Source organism: Cupressus sempervirens, chromosome 9 (genome assembly GCF_028749045.1).
Source record: "Cupressus sempervirens isolate cs-2001-9-10 chromosome 9, ASM2874904v1, whole genome shotgun sequence".
In the NCBI taxonomy this organism is placed as follows: domain Eukaryota; kingdom Viridiplantae; phylum Streptophyta; class Pinopsida; order Cupressales; family Cupressaceae; genus Cupressus; species Cupressus sempervirens.
The window spans coordinates 14,982,597-15,005,566 of NC_143126.1; the positions used below are offsets into that span (position 1 = coordinate 14,982,597).

At 35.6% G+C, this 22,970-nt stretch overlaps 1 protein-coding gene across 2 annotated transcripts in view; it reads left to right on the forward strand.

Moving 5' to 3' along the window:
- Window positions 1–7,704: 7,704 nt before the first annotated feature.
- LOC149537412 (DHHC-type zinc finger family protein) overlaps window positions 7,705–22,970 on the forward strand; it is a 50,524-nt gene continuing 35,258 nt past the window's right edge. For both annotated transcript variants that reach the window (XM_089802907.1, XM_089802908.1), the window contains exon 1: window positions 7,705–7,936. In XM_089802907.1, coding sequence (XP_089659033.1) covers window positions 7,788–7,936 — 149 coding nt within the window. In that variant the 5' untranslated portion in view covers window positions 7,705–7,787. The remainder of the gene's footprint in view (window positions 7,937–22,970) is intronic.

Sequence of the window (22,970 nt, forward strand, 5' to 3'; positions counted from 1 at the left end):
CAGAAGGGGTAGGGAAGGAATTGGAGAATGAAGTAATAGATATAGGGGATTAGTTATTGCAAGAATTAGAAAAGGAAGAAGAAATCATAGAAGATGTAGTGATATCTAAGAGCATAAAAAATGTTAGTGAGCATGTGGATAATTTAGGCATCTCATTCAACCAAGGTGGTTTGCAAGTACCAAGATGTGGAAGAAAAAAAATTAAGGGAGGAAGAAAAACCCTTATCGAGTTAAGATCGCCAATAAGACAAGCAAAAAATTAGAAAAAGATCAACGATATATTGAACGTAGGGAAGAGGAAGTTCCTTCTCAATGAGAAATGAAAATAACTACATGGAATGCTAGGGGACTAAATGCCCCTAGCAAACAACACTTATTAAAGTGCAACTTAACTATATTTGATTAAGAAATAATTTTAATCCAAGAGACTAAATTGAACAAGGAAGAGGGAATAAATCTAGGAAATAAGTAAGGAAACTGGAAGGAAGAACTTCTTGAATCAAATGGAGCTTCAGGAGGAATAGGTATTATTTGGAACACTTGGAGAATAGACTTTTGCAAAACAGTTGCCCATAATAATTGGACCAGCGAAAGGGTCAAAAGCTTTAGAAACAACCTTCATTTGACACTTATCAATGTATATGGGCCTATTCCAACAACACATAAGAAAGAAACTCGGAAAGAAATTACTAATTTTATGGAAATTAACCACATGGACAACGTTTGCATTGGAGGAGATTTCAAAGAAATCCTAAATATGGAAGCAAAATATGGTGGAATCCAAATGGTCACACAGGTCATGACAAAATTTAGATAATGGTTTAACATTAATAAATTAATGGGCATACCTCCAAACAATGGTAATTATACTTGGAATAATAGAAGAATCTAGGTTTTTTTCCACATAGCAAAAACATTAAACAAATTTATTTTCGAGGGGGGTCCAAGCTCTTTGAATCTGACATTTCATTCTACTATATTGCCACATGTAGGATCAAACCACTTTCTAGTCAGAATAGAATTTGAGGAAGACCTGAAATTGGTTAGAAACACATTTAAATGTGAAAAAATGTGGTTTTTGGATAATAATTTCATGAACAATATTCAACAACGGTGGAAGGAAAGCTCCTTTGAGGCTCCAAAATGTGTTGCTTTCTGTCCAGACTTAAATTACTAAAATAAAATATATTAAAATGGAACAAATAGCATTTCAATAATATCTTCAAAGAAAAATTAGAAAACGAAGAAGAACCTAAAAAACTAAATGAAGAAATAATGAAAAAAGGGATGGATAATGAAATATATAATAAAGAAAAAAGCTACTAATAAAACAAGAAAATATATTAGCTAAAGAAGAAATATTTTGGAATAAAAAATTAAGAGAAAATTGGCTAAAAGAAGGGGATTGAAACACAAAATATTTTGATAATAGCACCATACATAATAGAAATGTAAATAGAATTACTAAAATTAGAAATATGGAAGACAACCTGGAGGAAGATCCTACAATTATAGTAGATTATTACAAAAACATCCTTAGTAACCACAAGCTCTAACTGTACGATCCAAAATAGTATGTTAAGGGTGATTCCCAGAATAATCACAGATGAGGATAACAATATTCTAAACAAACCCCTTACAATAGAGGAAATTAAGAAAGTACTATTTAGCCTTATTCAAACAAATCCCCTGGTCCAACTAGATTTCAAGCCTCCTTAGATTACAAAAATGTAGATACATCTTAAATAGTCAACCCAAAAATATTTACACCTAGAAACATCAATGCGAAGCATTCTTTGGATTAGTCTTGACCTTTTCTATTAATTAGCCTCATTGCAACAAATAGTAAAATACAACTTCGAATTCTAAACTCTTACAAACCTACAAATTAAGATAGTGCAACACTCATAGATCATACACGATAAAATCGAAACCAAAACTCACAAAATTCATATACACAATAAGGTGAACATTCTCATGTAAATACTTATAACAATCTTTTTAATATATACTAGTTTTTCATAATTGTCACCTTTTTAGATATACAACATAGTAACTTATTGTCATGACTAGACCAAAATAATGTTTGATTATCCAATACTATAATTAAAATACTCTTTGTTGTACATTTTAGCTTCTCACTTCAAGTTGACAATAATAACAACACTAAAATCACACAATTCTTCATTCGGTACCATAATGAACTCATAAAATTATCCATCTACTTGACATCAATGCACATATCAAGTTGATGTCAATGATTTGACATTTAATGCACAATGCTAACAATCTCCCCTTTGGTCATTAATGGAAACACCAATGCAAGATGGGATATTGCCCAAAATTATCTACCACTTTGACATTAAGGAAAAAGGGCACAACACCTAAGAACATGAAGCAAAGGATTCTTTGGTCTAGTTTTGACCTATCTTGATAACAAGCCTCAATGTTAGCAAACAAAAAAAAATCATTGACCATACATTCATCATAAAATCACAAGTCACTGATGTAGGGCATTATCCAATGAGTACTTCAAATTATCTTTCTTGCAAATACCAATTTCTCACACTTGCCACGTTCAAGATATTACACATTGACTTATGATGATCACCATCAATTATTAGAATAACATCTAATCATCCAATACAAAACTTGGAATGCTCTTTCCTAAATAAGAGACATTGTCAACATCTTAGCCAAAATGACCAACATTTACCATCATAGGCGATTGTACCCTTGTATTTTCTTTTATAGAAACAAGCTTTATACTAAACCACCAAGTGGTATTACATGAAACCATGAGATATATTACAAAATTACTAGGCTCACATTTAATATTGGGTAGTGAGTTTTTCCTTTAAAAATATTTTCCTAAAACTAAATTAAATGCATTTTCCAAAATCACATACACAACATATAAAGTCACACCAAGAATGTTAACTCCAAGTGATGCACATCTATTGAGGTCCCTCTAGGTGCAACACAAAGATAATAAACTAAATATTAGACACATTATGAAAGATGGACAATACTTAATTCTTAACATATATGACAATTGATGCTTTAGCTTTTTGGCCCTTTGTACACAACAATAGTGTTAGAATTATTTGAAATTGCCCAAATATTTCAACTACCTCTAGATTTGATCATTAAATACCTACTTATAACCATTGTAAATTTAACAAAACATAATTATATTTGACAAAATGAAACAAGAACTTGACTTTCATTAATGCCCATAGGGCCTGTTTAGTTGCTGGAATATGACCAGAATGGTAATTGAGAATTAGAATATATTTTCTAACTCTTCGTTTGGTGCGCAGAATGGGAATGGGGAATAGGAATATGTATTCCCATTTTAGCCCAAAATGAGCATAAGTCCATTCCCAAAAATATTTGTTATTGGATTGGAGAATAGAAATATATCACTGTCATCTTGAGATCTTTGAGTACTAAGTCTCCCCTGGTGTTCTCACAGGTGCCAACGATGCATAGCTCAGTTGAAATCGAATAGGACTAACCATGGACATCGTGCCTACATTTCCTATGTTAGTGGAAACATTGGATTTAGGCAATTTTCCAGCTTACAAAAACTTCCACAAGGGTTTGGACAACATACATGCTTGACATTGTTGCTCCTAAACAGGTGTTCAAAACTATTTGCTTTACCTGATGGCTCTGGAAATTTGTCTTCCCTAGAAGGATTGAATGCCTATGGTTGCAGAGAATTATTGCTGCTACCCAGTCTCTCATGCTTTCAGTGACCACCCAGGTCAGTTTTTCACACAATGTGTTGAATGGTTTGTGTTTGACCAAGTAAGTTGTTTCATATTCTGTTATCGGATTTCTGCAAACAGATTAAGCCATTTCGTGTTTTTCTAAATGAAGACTAAATTTATTATGACTTTGATGCTAACAATGAGAGACAACCACATTGAGTTGTGGCCAGTTTGTCACACATCTTTTTGAACAATGAAATTAGGAGCTTTAAATCCAAAAGAAGTATTTGAACATTCTATGCAATGAGGGTTTTTTTACTTTGGCTCAATCATGTTCCATACAGTTGAATTCCCTGGGTTTTTTTGGTAACCAAACAAGAATGAGATTGCCATTTTTCCGTTCCCATTCCCCTTTCCCCATTCCCCATTTCCATTTCTATTCCTATTTTCCATTCTAATTTCTTATTCCTATGCTTGTAACCAAACTGGCCTTTAAGGTTTGTTTGGTTCGTGGAATTGTAGAAATCATGATTTCTACAAATCTTGAATTAGCCAAATCAAAGATTTACAAATATTGAAAATGAGTTTTGTAATTTTAGTAGAACTATTGATTTCTACAAATCTTGAAAATGATTTTTACAATTTTAGTAGAACAGTTTGGTTCACTTGGAATATGAAGATACGTTCTTTGTGTTTGGTTCCTCAAATTGAAATTGGAATTAGGTTCCAACATAGAACAAAAGTTCAGTGTCCTCAGGCTGTTATGAAATACTCTCCAACTAGTTCAAAAAACTCTCGATCCAAGTTGGTTCTTGCTATCTGGTTGAACTAGATCCAGTGTTTTCAAGTTGTTTGAACTGGTTCAACACAATCGTTAGTTAGTATAGTGTTCTTCAAAAGATCAATATATTCCTGTGGCCTTCATAATCTAGTTTATAGTGTTTAATACAACTTCCCTACCTTTTCGGTATGTGTGCCTTGTCGCATACTTTGCAAATCTCAAATCTTCCACAAAAGTGATGAAAGCAACTTTTAGTGACTCTCCTTCACAATGCTTGATATATTCTAACAACAACCTCATAATTGAGTACTCAAAAGAATCAATGCTTGATCTAAAATCTTTCAAAAGCTCACACTCAAATACTGCTACAATATCTTCAGATGTATTTCCCTCCAAGAAACCTCCTATATATTTCTTTGTAGTTTCTCGGTTGCTAGGGGACTAACGACCTAGCATAACAGATATCATTTCTTCAATAATCTTTTCCAGGAAAATTATATGATCGTTGTCCTCTTTATCAAGCCTAACATCTAAATTTGGTAATAGCTTCATTCCTAGAGAAGACAGGACAACTCGAATTCAGGTTTCTTCCTTAACACTCCAACAATCTACTTTTGAAAATTGCATACACTTGTTGATGAACTCATTTGCCAGTAATTCAGATGCAATTGAGAGAATGGCCAGACATTTGTTGACATCAAAGAAATACACCCGCTCGCCATACATGAGTCGAATGCATTTTACATACCCATCAAGGGCCTGTTTGGTGAGCGAAATAGGAATACGTATTCCAAAAATTGTGAATTCTTTTGTTTGGATGCACCAAAACGAGATTGCAATACGAAGCAAAAATGGAATACGTATTCCATTTTTGGCCCAAAAATGGAATACGTATTCCATTTTTGGCCCAAAAATGGGGTTTTGCAATTCCACCAAAATAGGTGGTATTGGAATACGTATTCCTATTCCATTTTTTTTTAAAATTTTAGAAAACATAAATTTTCGGATTTGCGAATTCCCATCAAATATTCACTGAACCAAACGGAGAACAAGAATATGTTCTATTCCAAAATACGTATTTCGGAATACGTATTCCTATTCTGCTCACCAAACGGGCCCCAAAGTTATGAGAAGTAGTTAATGATGGTCGGTCAAACATTTTCACTTTGAAAAACTCTGAGCACTTTATTGTTGAGCATTGAATGATGGTTTCATCATGTCTTTGTGTGTTTTAGTTACTAGTGGACTTCAAAAAAGGGTAGATTGTAAATTTTCACACTTTCCAAAAAAAAAAACTAGATTTTGATTTTCAATTTTAAGTAGTTAGTAGAAAGTATGGTAACATAGTTTTGAGGTAAAATTAGATTTCTGCATTTCTAATTCCATTTTGAAAATTTGGACAGAAATACAAAATTATTGGAATCCATTTTTGCAAAAGCCAATTCCAGTCTAATTCCACAAACCAAACAGAACCTTAATTCAATTATAAGATTCTTGAAAGCTAAATGTGTAACCACTATCTTCTTTTAGCCAATGACAATTCTTAAATCTAAGATGTCTATTATACGAGACTTTTCGTACCATGTAGGGGTTGATTAATGATTCGATTAAGAACTCTAGATTTACTAAAAGATAATGACATTTCCACTAGAAAGATGACAACAATAACTTGCATAATACAAAGCATTAATTATTGATTGGACATGAAATATAGAATGAGATACCTTGCTTGTATATGATGTGAACATGACCTCAATGTAATTAACTTCTAGAATGCCAGAGTCTGCCATTGAGGATCTAACTTAACATGTAAAAGGAAATTAATTACACTATAGAAGGCCTTGACTAGTACTAGGCATTATGCACTCTAATAGACAACACATATTAAAATTGAGATGAAATGCAAGCCACTTGAATTACACAAACATATGATATGCAAGTTGAGTAACATATGAAACTAGAATATCATCTTAGATTGGTTGTCAAAAATGAGATCAATCTTGAGGAACATTGAAATCGATCTACTATTAACATGTATGGCTTGAGACAATGTGTTCAAGTAAACTTTCTCACTTTTATCTTCTCGATATAATCAAATGCACTTGGTTGGTGTCTAAGGATACTGTTTAGGACTTTATTAGCTCAATAAGTGAATGAGTTCTCCTAGATCAAACCCTTGTTAAGTAATTATTGATTCTTAGAAATAATAAACACATCATTCACATATAAGTAAATGGTGAAGATGACAATCACGTGTATTAATTCTTCAATTTCATTTAAATTGAATCATTCTTTAATAATTCTTCCTATAACCATATATTTCATATAATTCTCAAGTGAATTTAAGTGCACATTAAATGTCTATAAATATGATGACATAATACCATGCCATACAAATGTATGACAAGTCATTTCATTATGCCTACTAAAAGGGAGTAGGAAACTTACAATTTGAAAATTTAAAACTTCAATCTCCATTATGGAGTTGAACCATGGTAATTTGAAGCCACTTGAAAAGAAGCCTTTGTTACTAAAGTAGTAATTTTAAGGCACAAAATAATTGTATGGAAGTAAGTGTAAATGATAATATCATAATAGCAAGTCTCTTCTAAATATCTCAAATATATCTATCATTTAGAACTATTTTGAAAATATGTTTATATTATCCACTATTACAATTTTCACTTGTAAATGGCTATTTATTTAAGATAAAATTTTCTTTATTGTTAATATACTATTACACTTCACCCCTTTTATTATTGTAAAATGTCTCCTCACATTAATTAAAAACAATACTTTTGTAATGTCTATAAATGAAAGATATTAAAAAATAATAATCATAATAATAAATAAATAATATCTAGAAATGAAGACTAATCAAATAAATTTCCATTTAAATGTTATTGCATTTTAATTATTTAACCAAAATAAATATAATAATAATAATAACGACAATTGACTTTTGAAAAAAACAACACACCGGAATATCCCAATTTAATTAGCCGTGCAAACTATCTCCTACTTATTAATATAAATACACTCAATGCTCTTAAAGAATTAAAAAGAAATTAACAATAATTATTAAAAAATGGACATCAAAATGTTCTTTTTCCACGTCAGGTTTGAAAGTCAAAATCCATTTGTGTATGTACACAGTGCACACACAATATATGGTATAAAAATACGCGTTTACATTGGAGCGCTATATTTGTCCGAAGATCCTTTCGTTGGATAAAAATGGTGGAGTGGAGCACAGGAATGTGAAAAGGAAAACAGATGCAAAATCCATGGATCTTCAGTGGGTGTTACTATTGCACGGCTGCTTGACAATCTTAGTACTTGTCGCTTTTTTGTGCGGACAGTGGCCTATGTTTGAAGGCACATTTGTGGAGAAAATCAATTATTTCATCACTTCGGGACTCTACGATTTAATTCTGTATGCAAATATACGTTTCTCTTTTTAATTTTTTAATTTTTTAATATTTTATTGTTAATTCGATTTGATAAGATTTAAACTCTCCGGTCATATTTCATTATTCGCTATTCGTTATTTTTCATGAAGATTTTGATTTCAATGAACGCGAAAGATATTTTGAATTTGTTGATTGTCCAGTGATATTTTATCCAGTTTCGAACTTTATGGGGCGTGGATCGATTGTGTAATAGTATCTTAATTATCTGCAACATTAGGGTTTAACTATGTCATCTAGATAAATTCTACCAGTATTTGCTAGTTCCACGATATAAATAATAATATAACAGATATTCTGCTGTGTTATATCTTTTTATTTACAAAGTTTAGGTTTAGTTCAAGTAAAGATGCAATTCTTAAATCTTAAGTCTTATTTTGCCTTTAATATATAGTGGTGGTTTGCAGTTAAAATGTCGAAGATTAATTGATTTACTTAAAGAGTACAATGTTTTACGAAAAAATAATTTATTTTGAAATCTAGATTACAGCGTGTTACAACACAATCTTATAATTTTAACTGTTGAAAGTTTTTTATTATTTTTTTTCGTTGACTCAGTTACGGGTAGAGTTCTTTATTTTCTTCAGAAATTTGTCTTTGAAATTTTATTCATTTTCTTTTTGTTTTTTAATTGGTTTATAGAGTGTTTTATTATTTTTCCTGACAGTTTAAATTTAATTTTCAGATATTGTCTATAATTTAAATTTGGAGAGTCTACTTATTCTTTACATTTTATTCTTGTTTTTATATAGAGGATATGAATTTTTTTCTCAAAGCATACTATTTAAATTTTAATATATAGTTATACTTTAGGTTTTGAAAGCGGTTGATTGATTTCTGTGCTGATGGGCCAACCAAAGATTTCAAGGAACTATAAGCAATTCTACTGCGTTCTCTATTTCCTTTTTGTCTCGCTTGTCTTTCTTTATTCTTTTCCCCAGTCTGTTGGCAGTCAGTTGAAAGTTATGGACATCTCCATCTGTGCTGGGGGATCCTAGATCCAACCTTGTCATTCTATAGGCAGATGTGGTAGCCTGACTAGGATCCTTTTGCACTGAGGCAAGTGGAATTCCCACAAATAAGTTTTCTGAATTTTCTTACTTCATTAGTCTAAAGGTGGTCTTAAGCTTCTTGGGCTTACAGGTCATTTATGGTAGCTGCCCGACAATGTTATCAACGAGCAAGTTTAGAACTGCGCCTTTTCTCTTTCTGGTCAATGTACTTTCAAACCAAGATGGGGAAGATGTAGTACACATAGCTAAGGAGTTTTGGGTTGAAAATTGGAGAGCTCTCTTCAAAGGAGTTTTGGTCACAATTTGCAAGTTAAATGGCAAGATGTTGCTTATCTTGATGATGGATCATGGAGCATGAACCAAAACGCTGATGAATAAAAGTGTGTGTTACTCAGTTAAAGCTAGGAGCTATTGAGAATCATTACGATGAACTGTGAAAACCTAATGTATCTAAATGGGAGGAATCTTGTCAGATACATTCTTGGAAGAATCCCATATGGCAACAAAAGAGTCAACATCCATTGTTTCTATCTCTTATTCTTGTTTATTCGATACTCCTATCACCTTCTCTTTCTTATTATTGTTCTTCCCTTTTACACTTGTGGTTTTGGGTGGGCCATCTCCACTAGTCATTTCTGTAACTTTTCTCATATCAAGTGGCTTGTCTCAATCCCCACTTCCTCTTGGAATAGTTATTTGTGGAGTCGGATTAGAGATTGTGGAAGAAGAGGTTCCCACTAAAGCTGGATTGGTTTGTCCTCCAAGCTTTTGCCTTCCTTTGGTATATAATGTGGAAGTATCTACCTTCTTCTTAGCTAACTAGATTTGTGTTCTGTTTAGAACTACAACATTCCTAGTTTAGAGGTCCTTATGCTCTCTAAGTTTTTCTTCTATGGGAGCGAATGGTTTTATCTGGATTTGAGAAATGTAGATAATGTTAGAAAGTAAAGTCCACTAATATAACGGAGACGGGGGGGGGGGAGGGGTGAATTAGTTATCCAACTATTATAACAATTATCAACCTTAGTAATACTTAACCATATGAGCAATATAATCAGCAACCATAACAAGATACTCATACGCAATAACACCACATATGTTAACTTGGGAAACCCTTGATCGGAGGGAAAACCCTGGTGGAGATGGTACCCATAAAATGATGTACTAATATAAACGTTCCTTGTTAGAGGATGGACTCTGTTAAGAACCTATGAAATACATTTAGTACATATCAGTCCTTATTAGGAGACTTTTAATCCCTGTTAGGAGATTCCAACCCTGTTAGGAGTTGTAGAAGGTAGATGGACCCACTTTCTAAACAGCTTCAGGGGCAAGACCACTGAACTCACTGTCCAACTGATCTCCGTATTATTCCTCGTAGAATAATAGAAATGAACTGTACTTGTACTTTCTCTTACTTTGTTCTGTCAACCAAACTTCTCTTCTTCTTTTGATCTCGATACCAGATCACCAATTTCGCATCCAATAATCCCTTGGATCGCTTACTCGCATGTACCAAATACTCTGCTCTTGTTCGCACACTTCGCACTTCATCCATATACAATTCACACTTTACCAAAGGGAAAATAACCTTCCTGTATACCATGTCCTCAAAACAATTTCTTGAGTCGGCCTTGAGGCTTTCCCAATTAATTATAATAGGATCTCATTAAGATAATTAATTATATTTCAATTACACAACATTGTCGGCTCACAGTCTTTGCAACTTCTCACACGTACATCAGCTTATAGTCTCTACAACTTCTCACACGTGCGACTCCAAACCTTGTGCACTCGTTGACATCATCATTAGGCTGTCTACTATCATTGTGCAACCTCTCGTAACACGATTCTATCTTTGTTAAGAGATACAATCCCAACATCAAAAACTGCTTCTTAGATACTCTGTTTGTATACTGATCTTTGTGAATCAAGCATATCTTCTGCGTGTCTCCAACTTTCTTGATGCACACTTAACCACATCATCAGAACACATTGTAGAACATGTCCTTAAGCGCGCTTGACCTGATCATCAATTCTCTGTTCGTACGACCTCTATCTCTATCTGTAACTTTGCCAATCTTCACAGAAATACTGCTATGTTGACATCAATGCCAAACATAGTCATGAACGCAACATGTCAATCATGCTAACAATCTCCCACATGCTCTAGCAATGCTTAGGATACTCCCCCAAAGGAATACTATCAACATTCATGCTAACAATCTCCCCTTTAGCATTGATGGCAACATAGATGAAAAACATCTAGGTTCCAAGAATACCAAAACAACACTTTGTTGCTGCTGATGTTCTCCTCTTTTCAAATCCTCTCCATTAATCAAATTTGAACTTCATTAGAACACTACTTTGTCTGCATCTCTTTCTTTAGGATCGACATCAGTTGTTCAAACTCTAATTCTCAAGAACAACTCTCAACTTCTCCCCCATTCGATGTATCTCCTCGTCGACATCAAGAATACTTTCTCCCTTATTGTGCTTAGAGGATCTTCTCCCCCAATCATGATATTTTTCTATGCAAATCTCTCCTCGTAGTACTAAGGAGATGTTTTTCATGCATTCTCTTCCCCATTGACATTAATGACAAATGCTTCATTATGTCAATCATCTGCTTCAAGTCTTCAATCAGCTCAAGTGTCCAAAGACACTATTCTAAAATAACTACCAAGAGTCCTTGATGACTCTGCTCATCTCAGATACTCCCTAATACAGGAAGCATCGACATTCCATCTAGTCAAACAATAGTGCTTTGTACCACTAGACTAATGCAATCTCTACATCATCTACTCTGAAGTAGGCAGGGGCATAACCCCAAGCATACCTCGCAAGTACTCAAATGTATCTTTAGGCAAAGGCTTCATAAAGATATCCGCAATTTGATTTTTGTACTCACACACTCCAATCTAATTTTCTCTGTAACTTTTTCTCTCAAAACATGATACTTAATAGAAATATGCTTAGTCTTAGAATGCAATATAGGATTCTTAGACATACTTACTATACTTGTGTTATTACAATGTATGATAACAGGTTCTGAAAATTTTATTGCAATATCTTTCAGCATATCCTTCATTCGCATAATCTGATTACAATTGTTTGCTGCTGCCACATACTCTGCTTCAGCTGTGCTCTATGAAATACAATCATGTTTCTTGCTCAACCAAGAAACCAATCTTCGTGGACAAGAAAAAATGCTCCACCACTAATGCTTTTTCTGTCATCCATACTGTCTACCCAATTCGCATGAGTATAAGCACACAAAGTGAAATCGCTTGATCTATCATGCCATAACCCATAATTAGGTGTACCCTTCAAATATCTGAATATCCTCTTTATTGTTGCATAATGAGATTTCTTAGGATGAGCTTGAAATCTTGCTACTATGCCCACTGCATTTGCTATATCTGGTCTGGTGTGAGTCAGATATTGCAAACCTCCAATCATTGCTCTATAATTTTTCTGCTCAACTGTAGGTGTCTCATCCTTGCTAGATAACTTGTGACCAGTTACCATTGGTGTACCAATAGGCTTACAACTTTCCAAGCCAAATTTATTCAACAAGTCCTTTAAATACTTAGCTTGTGATATGAAAATTCCATCTCTGTTTTGCACAATTTGTAAACCCAAGAAAAACTTCATCTCACCAATCATACTCATTTCAAACTCATTCTTCATCTCTTTAGAAAACTTATCACTAGCTTCATCGGTACCTCCAAAGATGATGTCATCAACAAATGTCACAATGCTCAACAAACCATTTTCAATTTCTTTCAAATACAGATTACTATTTGCCATACCTTTAGCAAATCCAAGGTTTGCCAAATACTTATCCAACCTTGCATACCAAGTTCTACATGCTTGCTTTAGACCATACAGTGCTTTCTTCAATCTGCATACCATGTCTTTTTCTTTTGTTAAAGGAAATCTTTCAGGCTGCTCAATGTAAACCTCTTCTTCAAGTTCTCCATTCAGAAAGGCTGACTTGACATCCATATGATACACTTTAAATTTCCTATTTGTTGCATAAGCCAAAAACATTCTTATTGCTTCCATTCTGGCTACAGGGGCATAATTTTCTTCAAAGTCTATGTCTTCTTGTTGTGAATATCCTTTGCATACCAATCTAGCTTTGTTCCTCACAACTTCACCTTGTTCATTCATCTTGTTTCTGAATACCCATTTAGTTCCTATATCATTATTGTCTTTAGGCCTAGGAACCAACTCCCATGTTTCGTTCTTCACAATTTGATCTAGTTCTCCCTTCATTGCTTGAATCCAATGGTCATCCTTGCATGCCTCTTCTGTGCTCTTAGGTTCAACTTGAGAAATCATACATAATTCCTCATGTACTCCATTTTTTGTCATTACTCCTTTGTCTTTACTTCCAATGATTTGCTCTGCAAGTTGATTCTTTGCCAAATTCTTGTTTGGTGTAGGAGTTGCTATCTCAACTCTTATTTCTTCTCTTGGTTCAGTTCCTCTTTTCTCAACAATTTGTACATCATTCTGCAAGTCATTGTTAATCTCAAAGAAAACTTCTACATTCTCTTTAACAGATCTAGGGTTATCTTCTTCCTCATCAGAATTATAACCCATCATTCTTTCTTTAAACTCCAAACTTTTCATCCACTTTCACATGTGCATACTCAACAATTGACTTAGTTCTATGATTAAAACATCTGTAAGCTTTGCTTTTTAATGAATAACTAATGAACATACCTTCATCGCTTCTTCGATCAAACTTACCAATATCATCATCTCTCTTTATGTAACACTTACTTCCAAAAATTCTGAAATACTTCACTAAGGGTGTATGACCAAACCATAATTCATAAGGAGTCTTGTTTGTACCTTTTCTGATCTGCACTTTGTTCATGGTGTATACTGTTGTATTGACTGCTTCCCTCCAAAATGTCTTAGATACATCACTCTCAAACATTATTGCTCTTGCTGCCTTTGATACAGACCCATTCCTCTTTTCTGCTGTCCCATTTTGCTCAGGAGTCTTGGGTGATGATAACTATCTCTTAATTCCATTCTCTTCACAAAACATGTTAAAATCTCTAGAAGTAAACTCTCCTCTATCTGATCTCAAACACTTAATCCTTACACTAGATTCATTCTCAACTCTATTCTTGAGTATCTTAAACTTCTCAAATGCCTTAGATTTTTCCTTAAAAAATGCTATCCACATCATTCTAGTGAAATCATCAACAAAAATCTTAAAGTACCTTTCTCCATAGAAACCTCTTGTTCTGGTAGGGCCACTCAAGTTTCTATGAACAATCTCCAACTTTTTTGTAGTAGTGAATTTCTTGCTGGGAAATGAAACCTTCTTCTGCTTAACAATAGAATTCAAGTGATTTTCACATGAAGATAAGCTTGTCTCTAATTGGAAAAAGTACAATTGCCTTTATTAAATAAAATCACCTTAGGACAAGGTAATATGCCAAGGGCGCCATCGATGACTAAAAAATAGGGACAACTTAAGTAAAATTTAAAGCATCAAACGTTTGCATTTATTTAAACACCACTCAAGTTTGTGAGATCAATAATTAAACAAGACTTAGCAATTTATCTAAAATATATTAAGGCGTTATTCAAGAGGGGACATTACAGTCCTCCCTTCCCTAGATTGTCGGTCCACTAGCAGTCATAAAGTTGGATGTTGTAGGGTCTCCTCGCCTTCCTAGATAGCATCCTCAAGGAGCAAATCTTTCTATTTCTTTTGATTGGTTATGCAAATCCTTCTATTTAATCATATATTCACAAATCATTTTGTTTCTCAACTTCTCTCTCCAATCTCCAATGCCTTTAGGAACCAATATCAATTTACCTTCCTCATTCGAGAGTATGTTGCCCCAACACCCTTTTGTAAGAAACATGAAAAATGTTCTGAATTTTACTCCCTTCTGCAACATCCAATCTATATATACTCGTCAATATTTTATAGAGTCCATAAAAACTTGGCTTCAACTTTTCTGCACCACTACTCTTCAATGTAGTCTGCTTGTTTGTTTGTAGCCGTAAGAAAGCCAAATACCAAACTTGAAATGTTAGCTCAGCTCAATGCCTGTTTGCATACATTTTCTGTTGATTCTATGCTTGTTGGATATTATCTTTTAATGCCTTGAGAATGTCCTAGTAACCTTGAAGTGTCTCCTTTGCCTGAGGAACCTTGCTGTCATCAAATATTAAATCAATGAAGGATAATGGTTCGTATCCATACATGGCCTTAAATGGAGACATGCCAATTGTCATCTGATAAGTAGTGTTGTAGCAATACTCCCCTAAATGAAACCATCTGATCCAAGCCCACTGCTGTCTTGAAACATAGTTTCTGAGGTAGCCTTCCACCCATTTATTCACAATTTCCGTTTGCCCATCTATCTGGGGATGGTAACTGTTAATTTGTGTCAACTCTATTCTTGTAATCAAAACAACTCCTACCAACACATACTGACAAACTTGCTGTCTTGATTGTTGATAATTGTCTTAGGTAGACCATTCAATTTGAGCACGCATTGGAAAAATAAATCAGCATCTTGTGATGCTTAGATCAATAGCAATAGTGAAGAAATGAGAATAATTATTGAATCTGTTCACTGCCATATAGATACATTCTTTGCCTTGAACTCATGAGAGTTTAGTGATGAAATCCATAGATATTCCCTCTTATGGGTGATTAAGGGTACAAACTACAAACACACACAACTTAATAGAGAGATAAGCAAAAAATTACAAGAGCTGAACAATTGCAAGAGCATGAAACTTGATTTCTATTGTCTTCAATGAAATGATATTACAATATTAAAAAACATGACATACTACAATCACATGGACATGTTTATTCCAATAATTTGCAAGCCAGTGCCACCATATACACCATCAAAACTGCATAGATAACCCTATGGACTTTCTTTATATAGGAGGATTTTAATCACCCTAGAAGGTTCTAGAAACTATAACTCTTAATTTTGAGGCCGAACATCCCTAAAATTCTATTATTTATCTTTTCTGACATTGGAATATGCCCCAAACAACTTTTAGAACTCAAATGAGTCTTTGAATGAATTTTATTTGTTTCTATTTTGAGTAGTGCAACTTCTAAAGACCATAACTCTTCACTTGTTGACCCGATTCGCTATTATGACCTGACTTCAGAAATGGTGCAAAAGGCTGTAAAGGTTTGAGTTGCAAAGCACTACGTATGCCAAGGTTTGACCCCTTTTTAGAGCCTTTAAAAACTTCAAAATTGAGTTTGAAGTTTTTCACCCATCTTCCAGAATTTCAATTATTGAATATCTTGTGATGAGTCTTTACTGGTAGACCGATGTTAACTAAAGTAAACCTCTAGGGAAGAAATTAGAACATTCTGAGCTCCAACAAACAATTTACTAAAATAGAAAATTTCTAGAAATAGTAACTCTACACAAAGATTGCCCTTAGTGAAAAATTAGAAATTATTATTGGGTGAAGCAAGATTGCTCTTACACCCCAGATGCTCCTGCATCAATGGGTAAAGGTTGTAAAAGACTTGTTGGGAAAGTGTGTTTTGACTTGTTCTATTGGCAGGTCAAACATTCACAAACATGTTGCAACACATCATTCTTAAGACCCTTCCAGGAAAATGTCTCCCTTAGTTGATATGTCTTGAAGAAACTTGGACGTCCAGCTAGAGGGGTTTCCTGTAGCAACCTCATAATGTTACGCTTCAACTTAGATTCAGGTGCCAAGTAACTCTTTTTTTGTAATATATCACATCCTTAATTACAAAATATCTCTCATCTTGCACCTAGACATCCACTAAATCACAAGCAAAAGAATTTTTATTATAGACGACCAACAATTGAGATTTCCAATGAGCCGAAATATCTGCGAGTAAACAAAAAATAGATCTCCTAGAAAATGCATCAGGTACCACGTTCTTTTTCCATTTGATAAATTCTTCATCAAAGTCATATGTTTGAATCTTGCTAGCCCATTTTTGTTGACGTTTAATTAGTTTTCCTGGTTCTACTACAAATGTGATAGCACTGCCATAATATGTGGCATGTGTTTCCCAAATGGCAGTGACCTTTTATTAATAATGAGCAAGGGCTAAGAAGAGACATGTCCCTTCATGCGACATGTCTATTTTTCAATTTGACAAATAATATAATAATAAATATAATCATATATACACACACATATATCATTATTATTATATTAATTTTTCTCATTTTATAAATTTATATGTAATTATATATCATATATAATTATATATAGTCATAGGTTTATCCGATTGAAGCTACCAAACATCAACACTTTTGTTCCAAAAACAACTTCACATTATTATGACCAGTCCTGACACTAAATTTTGCCCTTGCCAAGAATTGTTTGAAGTTGTTTAGGATAAGCATGATAGCCAACATTTCTTTGTCATAAGTGGAGTACAACTTCTTTGGATCTCGGATCCTTCTACTTTCAAACACAATAGGATGCCCATCCTGTATTAAAATTGCTCCAATCCCTTGCTTGAAAGCATCACACTTACAATAAATGGTTTTGTGAAATTAGAGTGTGCCAATGCTGGACATGTGCTCATAATTTCTTTGAGTTTGTCAAATGTAAATTGTGCCTCTATATAACATTAAAATGTCCCCATCGTAGTAAGATGGTTAAGGGAGAGGCTAACTGTGAGAAACCATGAACAGACCTCCTGTAATAGCGACATAAGCCCAAGAATCCTCTCAAATCAGTCATGTTCATAGGAGGCAGCCAATCCATAATTGCTGGTATTTTCTCTTGGTGTACCTTAACCCCTTCAATTCCTATTACATGTCCCAAATAAAGAATTTCAGAGATTCCGAATTTATACTCAGAAGCTTTTGCAAACAATGGCTGATTTTCCACGATACTCAAATTTTGAATGCCAAGGGTCAAATATGAAGTTTGGTGTGTAAATGACTTGTATGACACAATTGAGAGCATATAATTCTGATAATTATATCAGGGCAATAACGCTGGTGAAAGATAATAGGAAATGGTGATGTAATATATTACAATAATAGATAAGACGTCTATTATTAGTTAATGGTTATCTTGTAAATATCTTTAGCTTTAGTTTGCTTTCGTTTTTTGCTTTCTCTGGAATAGAATGTTTCTATTCTTTACGATCGTTTCCTAAGGAAACATCGTCTCTTCCTTTTGTATAAATTGACCTTTCGGTCTCTGTTATTAATAAGCAAGTATTTACCAATTACCTTGTAATATGGTATCAGAGCTAAATACTTAAATTTTTTCAGAAAAATTTATAATTTCTTCTTGAAATTATTTGTTTAAATTTTTCCAAAATTATTTCAGCTAATTTCTCCAAAACCCACCTAGGGTTTTTCTGCTTGGAGAAATTCCTGAATTACGAGTCTGCAAATCGCGTGGAAATCGTGGCCATTTTTTGGAGACTCGCGTTTTTGGGGTGAAAATCTGCATGTTTCTGTATCAAATCTTCATGCTCTTAGCCGTCTCAGTCTGTCATCATGCTCTGGGAAGCAGATTCGACCATTTTTCATCAAGAAATCTGAAGTTTTTTCAAGCTTTTTTCAGCTAGGGCCGTTTTTTTTTGAAACCCTAATTTTTGGGGTCGAAATTTTTTTTGTTTGCAGATTCTTGGTGGGTTTTTCGAGAGCTCAACTGGGTTGTCGTCCGTTTTTTCTGGGTGCCTCGATTTTTGAGCCAGCGGATTCAGAAAACAACAGTAGATTCCTTCTGGGTTTTTCGAGCTCTCTTTTGGTTCATTCTCTGATTCTTCTGGGTCTTCCGTATTTTTGCCTCGAAGAATGTGCCTTAACAGATTTTCACAGTTTTTCATTGAAAAACGTGCCATGGCATCTCTGACAAATATTCTGCTCAAGCATAATTCCAAATTCAATGGTCGCAATTATGGAACCTGGAAGCAGCGCATCATCGCAATGTTCGAATATCGAAACACCGATCAACTTGTTCTGGGTGTTAAGCAGCGTCCGACTTCTCCGGGTCCTGATCAAGATACATGGGATCTGAACAATCGAGAGGCAGTAATGCTTCTCAAACTCTCCGTAGCTGATGACCAACTTTCTCAGATTCCATCCGGCAAGACAGCGGCCGAAATCTGGACACATCTAAAAGGTCTTCATGAGACTTCCGACAAGAGCAGAGCCTTCTTTCTGAAAAACACTTTGTTTTCTATTGTCATGGATGAGCGCACCTCGCTCCAAGCACACCTGAATCGGATTCAGGAAATCCGTGATCAGTTACTTGCCATTGGTCGCAAGATGGAGGAAGAGGATATTGTGGTAATCACTCTTCGGAGTTTACCAAATTCCTATGAGCATTTTATCGAGACTCTCAACATCACATCTACTGGTGTTGATCTAAAGTTCATTGATCTCTGCACCCTGCTACTTCAGCAAGATCGGTGGAAACAACAGTTTGGTAGCAGCTCCAGTTCCACCTCCACTGAGCAAGCCTTTGCTGCGAAATCCTTTCAGAAGGATAAGGGCAAGTTTCAGCAACCATCTCAGCAGAAGTCTTCTGCTCCAGCATCCGATGGTACCAAAAAGAAGAACATTCAATGCAACTATTGCCACAAGTATGGTCACATGAAGGTTGCATGTCGGAAACGCTTAACTGCCCAGTCTAAGCAATCAGGTTCGCAACCCAAAGCGAACAGTGCAGAGCACACTGAGCAGGTGGAATCTGCCTTTTACGCCTTCATGGCTAAAAGACCCGCAGATCATGTACAGTCATCTGCTTGGTACATTGATTCAGGTGCCTCTCGACATTTCACTCACCGCAGAGACTGGTTTACTGACTACCAGCCTTATTCAGATTCTGTTATCTTTGGTGGTGGAGAAGAGTACACGGTTGTTGGTAAAGGCAACATTCAAATTCAGTCTGTTGGGAGGAAGCTCATATTCCTTGATGTGTACTACGTTCCAGGGATGGAACTAAATCTACTCTCGGTCAGTCAGTTGTTGCGACATTCTCCACACTTGGCAGTCACCTTTAGTTCACATCAGTGCACCATCACTGATCGGGCGACTAAGTCTACTATTGCAGTTGGTCTTGAGGATTATGGTCTTTTCAGACTTACTGATTTTGGTGATTCTCTGGACTTAGCTATGGCTGCTCGGCGATCTTCCATCAGCACACTTTGGCATCAGCGATATGGGCACTTAAATGTGCATTATCTCTCACAACTTGCTCGGGATGAGCTTGTTCTTGGTTTGCCAGAGATTCAAACCCAACACCTTGGATTTTGTGATGCATGTCAGGCTGGGAAGCAACATCGCACACCTTTCCCCAGTGGCGATTCTTGGCGAGCTTCTCAAGTACTTCAGCTTGTTCATGCTGATATCTGCGGCCCTATGGTCACTCCTTCTGTTCTTAGGTACAAGTATTTTCTGTTGTTTGTAGATGATTTCAGTAGAAAAATGTGGGTGTATTTCCTTAAAAAGAAATCCGATGCATTTATTGTATTTCAGAAGTTTAAACCCTTAGTTGAAAAAGAGTCTGGAAAATCTATTATTACTCTTAGATCAGACAATGGGGGGGAATTTTGTTCTAATGTTTTCTCCAGCTTCTTGGATACACATGGCATCCAACGCCAGTTCACCACACCCCACACGCCACAACAGAACAGTGTAGTTGAACGTCGGAACAGGACAATCACCGAGATGGCTCGTTCCATGCTCGAACACAGACATGTTCCGAAGCGTTTTTGGGCAGAAGCAGTTAACACTGCAGTTTATCTGTTGAACCGGTCACCCACAGTGGCGGTCAAAGGTAAAACTCCGGAAGAGGCCTGGTCAGGTCGCAAGCCCAGAATCAGTCACCTGAAGGTTTTTGGCTCTCTTGCTTTTGTTTGGATCCCTGATGCTTCACGCACCAAGTTGGATGCCAAGAGTCAGAAACTGATGCTTGCTGGATATAGCAGTCTTCACAAAGCCTACCGCCTTATTGATGTTGAGACATCTCGTCTCATATATAGCCGCGATGTAGTCTTTGATGAGCAACGAGGACCATTCATGCCTGTTTCTCTTGTTCTTGATCCAACAGACCAGCCTATGCAGGTTCATGATTTGGGAGTTCGGCTTCCATTAGGTCCACCTGATGGGAGGGCTCCAGTAGCTCCTACAGCTCCAATCCTGCCAGTGATACCTGTACAGCCACCTCCGGCTTCTCCTGCAGGATCACCTCGTTTTGAAGATGCTTCACCTGAGTTTGATCCAGATTCTTCTGATCAGGATCCTGCTGATCAAGCATCTCCTAGTACTACTGTTGGTCATTCTCCTCTCCGGCCTAAGTGGTGGGCTAAGACACTTGCTGATCTTCATGATGATGAGCTCATTGATGGGAGAACTACTCGGAAAAAGAGCAAAACTATAGATTCTGTTAACTTTGCTCTTATGGCCAACATTCACAGTGTGTTTGAACCTCAAACATATTCCGAGGCTAAAGGAATTCCAGAGTGGGAACATTACAATAATAGATAAGATGTCTATTATTAGTTAATGGTTATCTTGTAAATATCTTTAGCTTTAGTTTGCTTTCGTTTTTTGCTTTCTCTGGAATAGAATGTTTCTATTCTTTACGATCGTTTCCTAAGGAAACATCGTCTCTTCCTTTTGTATAAATTGACCTTTCGGTCTCTGTTATTAATAAGCAAGTATTTACCAATTACCTCGTAATATGGTATCAGAGCTAAATACTTAAATTTTTTCGGAAAAATTTATAATTTCTTCTTCAAATTCTTTGTTTAAATTTTTCCAAAATTATTTCAGCTAATTTCTCCAAAACCCACCTAGTGTTTTTCTGCTTGGAGAAATTCCCGAATTACGGGTCTGCAAATCGCATGGAAATCGTGGCCATTTTTTGGAGACTCGCGTTTTTGGGGTGAAAATCTGCATGTTTCTATATCAAATCTTCATGCTCTTAGCCGTCTTAGTTTGTCATTGTGCTCTGGGAAGCAGATTCGACCATTTTTCATCAAGAAATCTGAAGTTTTTTCAAGCTTTTTTCAGCTAGGGCCGTTTTTTTTCGAAACCCTAATTTTTGGGGTCGAAATTTTTTTTTGTTTGCAGATTCTTGGTGGGTTTTTCGAGAGCTCAACTGGGTTGTCGTCCGTTTTTTTTGGGTGCCTCGATTTTCGAGCCAGCGGATTCAGAAAACGACAGCAGATTCCTTCTGGGTTTTTCGAGCTCTCTTTTGGGTCATTCTCTGATTCTTCTGGGTCTTCCGTATTTTTGCGTCGAAAGACGTGCCTTCACGATTTTCACAGTTTTTCATTGAAAAACGTGCCATGGCATCTCTGACAAATATTTTGCTCGAGCATAATTCCAAATTCAATGGTCACAATTATGGAACCTGGAAGCAACGCATCATTGCAATCTTCGAATATCGAAACACTGATCAACTTGTTCTGGGTGTTACGCAGCGTTCGACTTCTTCGGGTACTGATCAAGATACATGGGATCTGAATAATCGAGAGGCAGTAATGCTTCTCAAACTCTCCGTAGCTGATGACCAGCTTTCTCAGATTCCATCCGGCAAGACAGCGGCCGAAATTTGGACACATCTAAAAGGTCTTCATGAGACTTCCGACAAGAGCAGAGCCTTCTTTCTGAAAAACACTCTGTTTTCTATTGTCATGGATGAGCGCACCTCGCTCCAGGCACACCTGAATCGGATTCAGGAAATCCGTGATCAGTTACTTGCCATCGGTCACAAGATGGAGGAAGAGGATATTGTGGTAATCACTCTTCGGAGTTTACCAAATTCCTATGAGCATTTTATCGAGACTCTCAACATCACATCTACTGGTGTTGATCTAAAGTTCACTGATCTCTGCACCCTGCTACTTCAGCAAGATCGGTGGAAACAACAGTTTGGTAGCAGCTCCAGTTCCACCTCCACTGAGCAAGCCTTTGCTGCGGAATCCTTTCAGAAG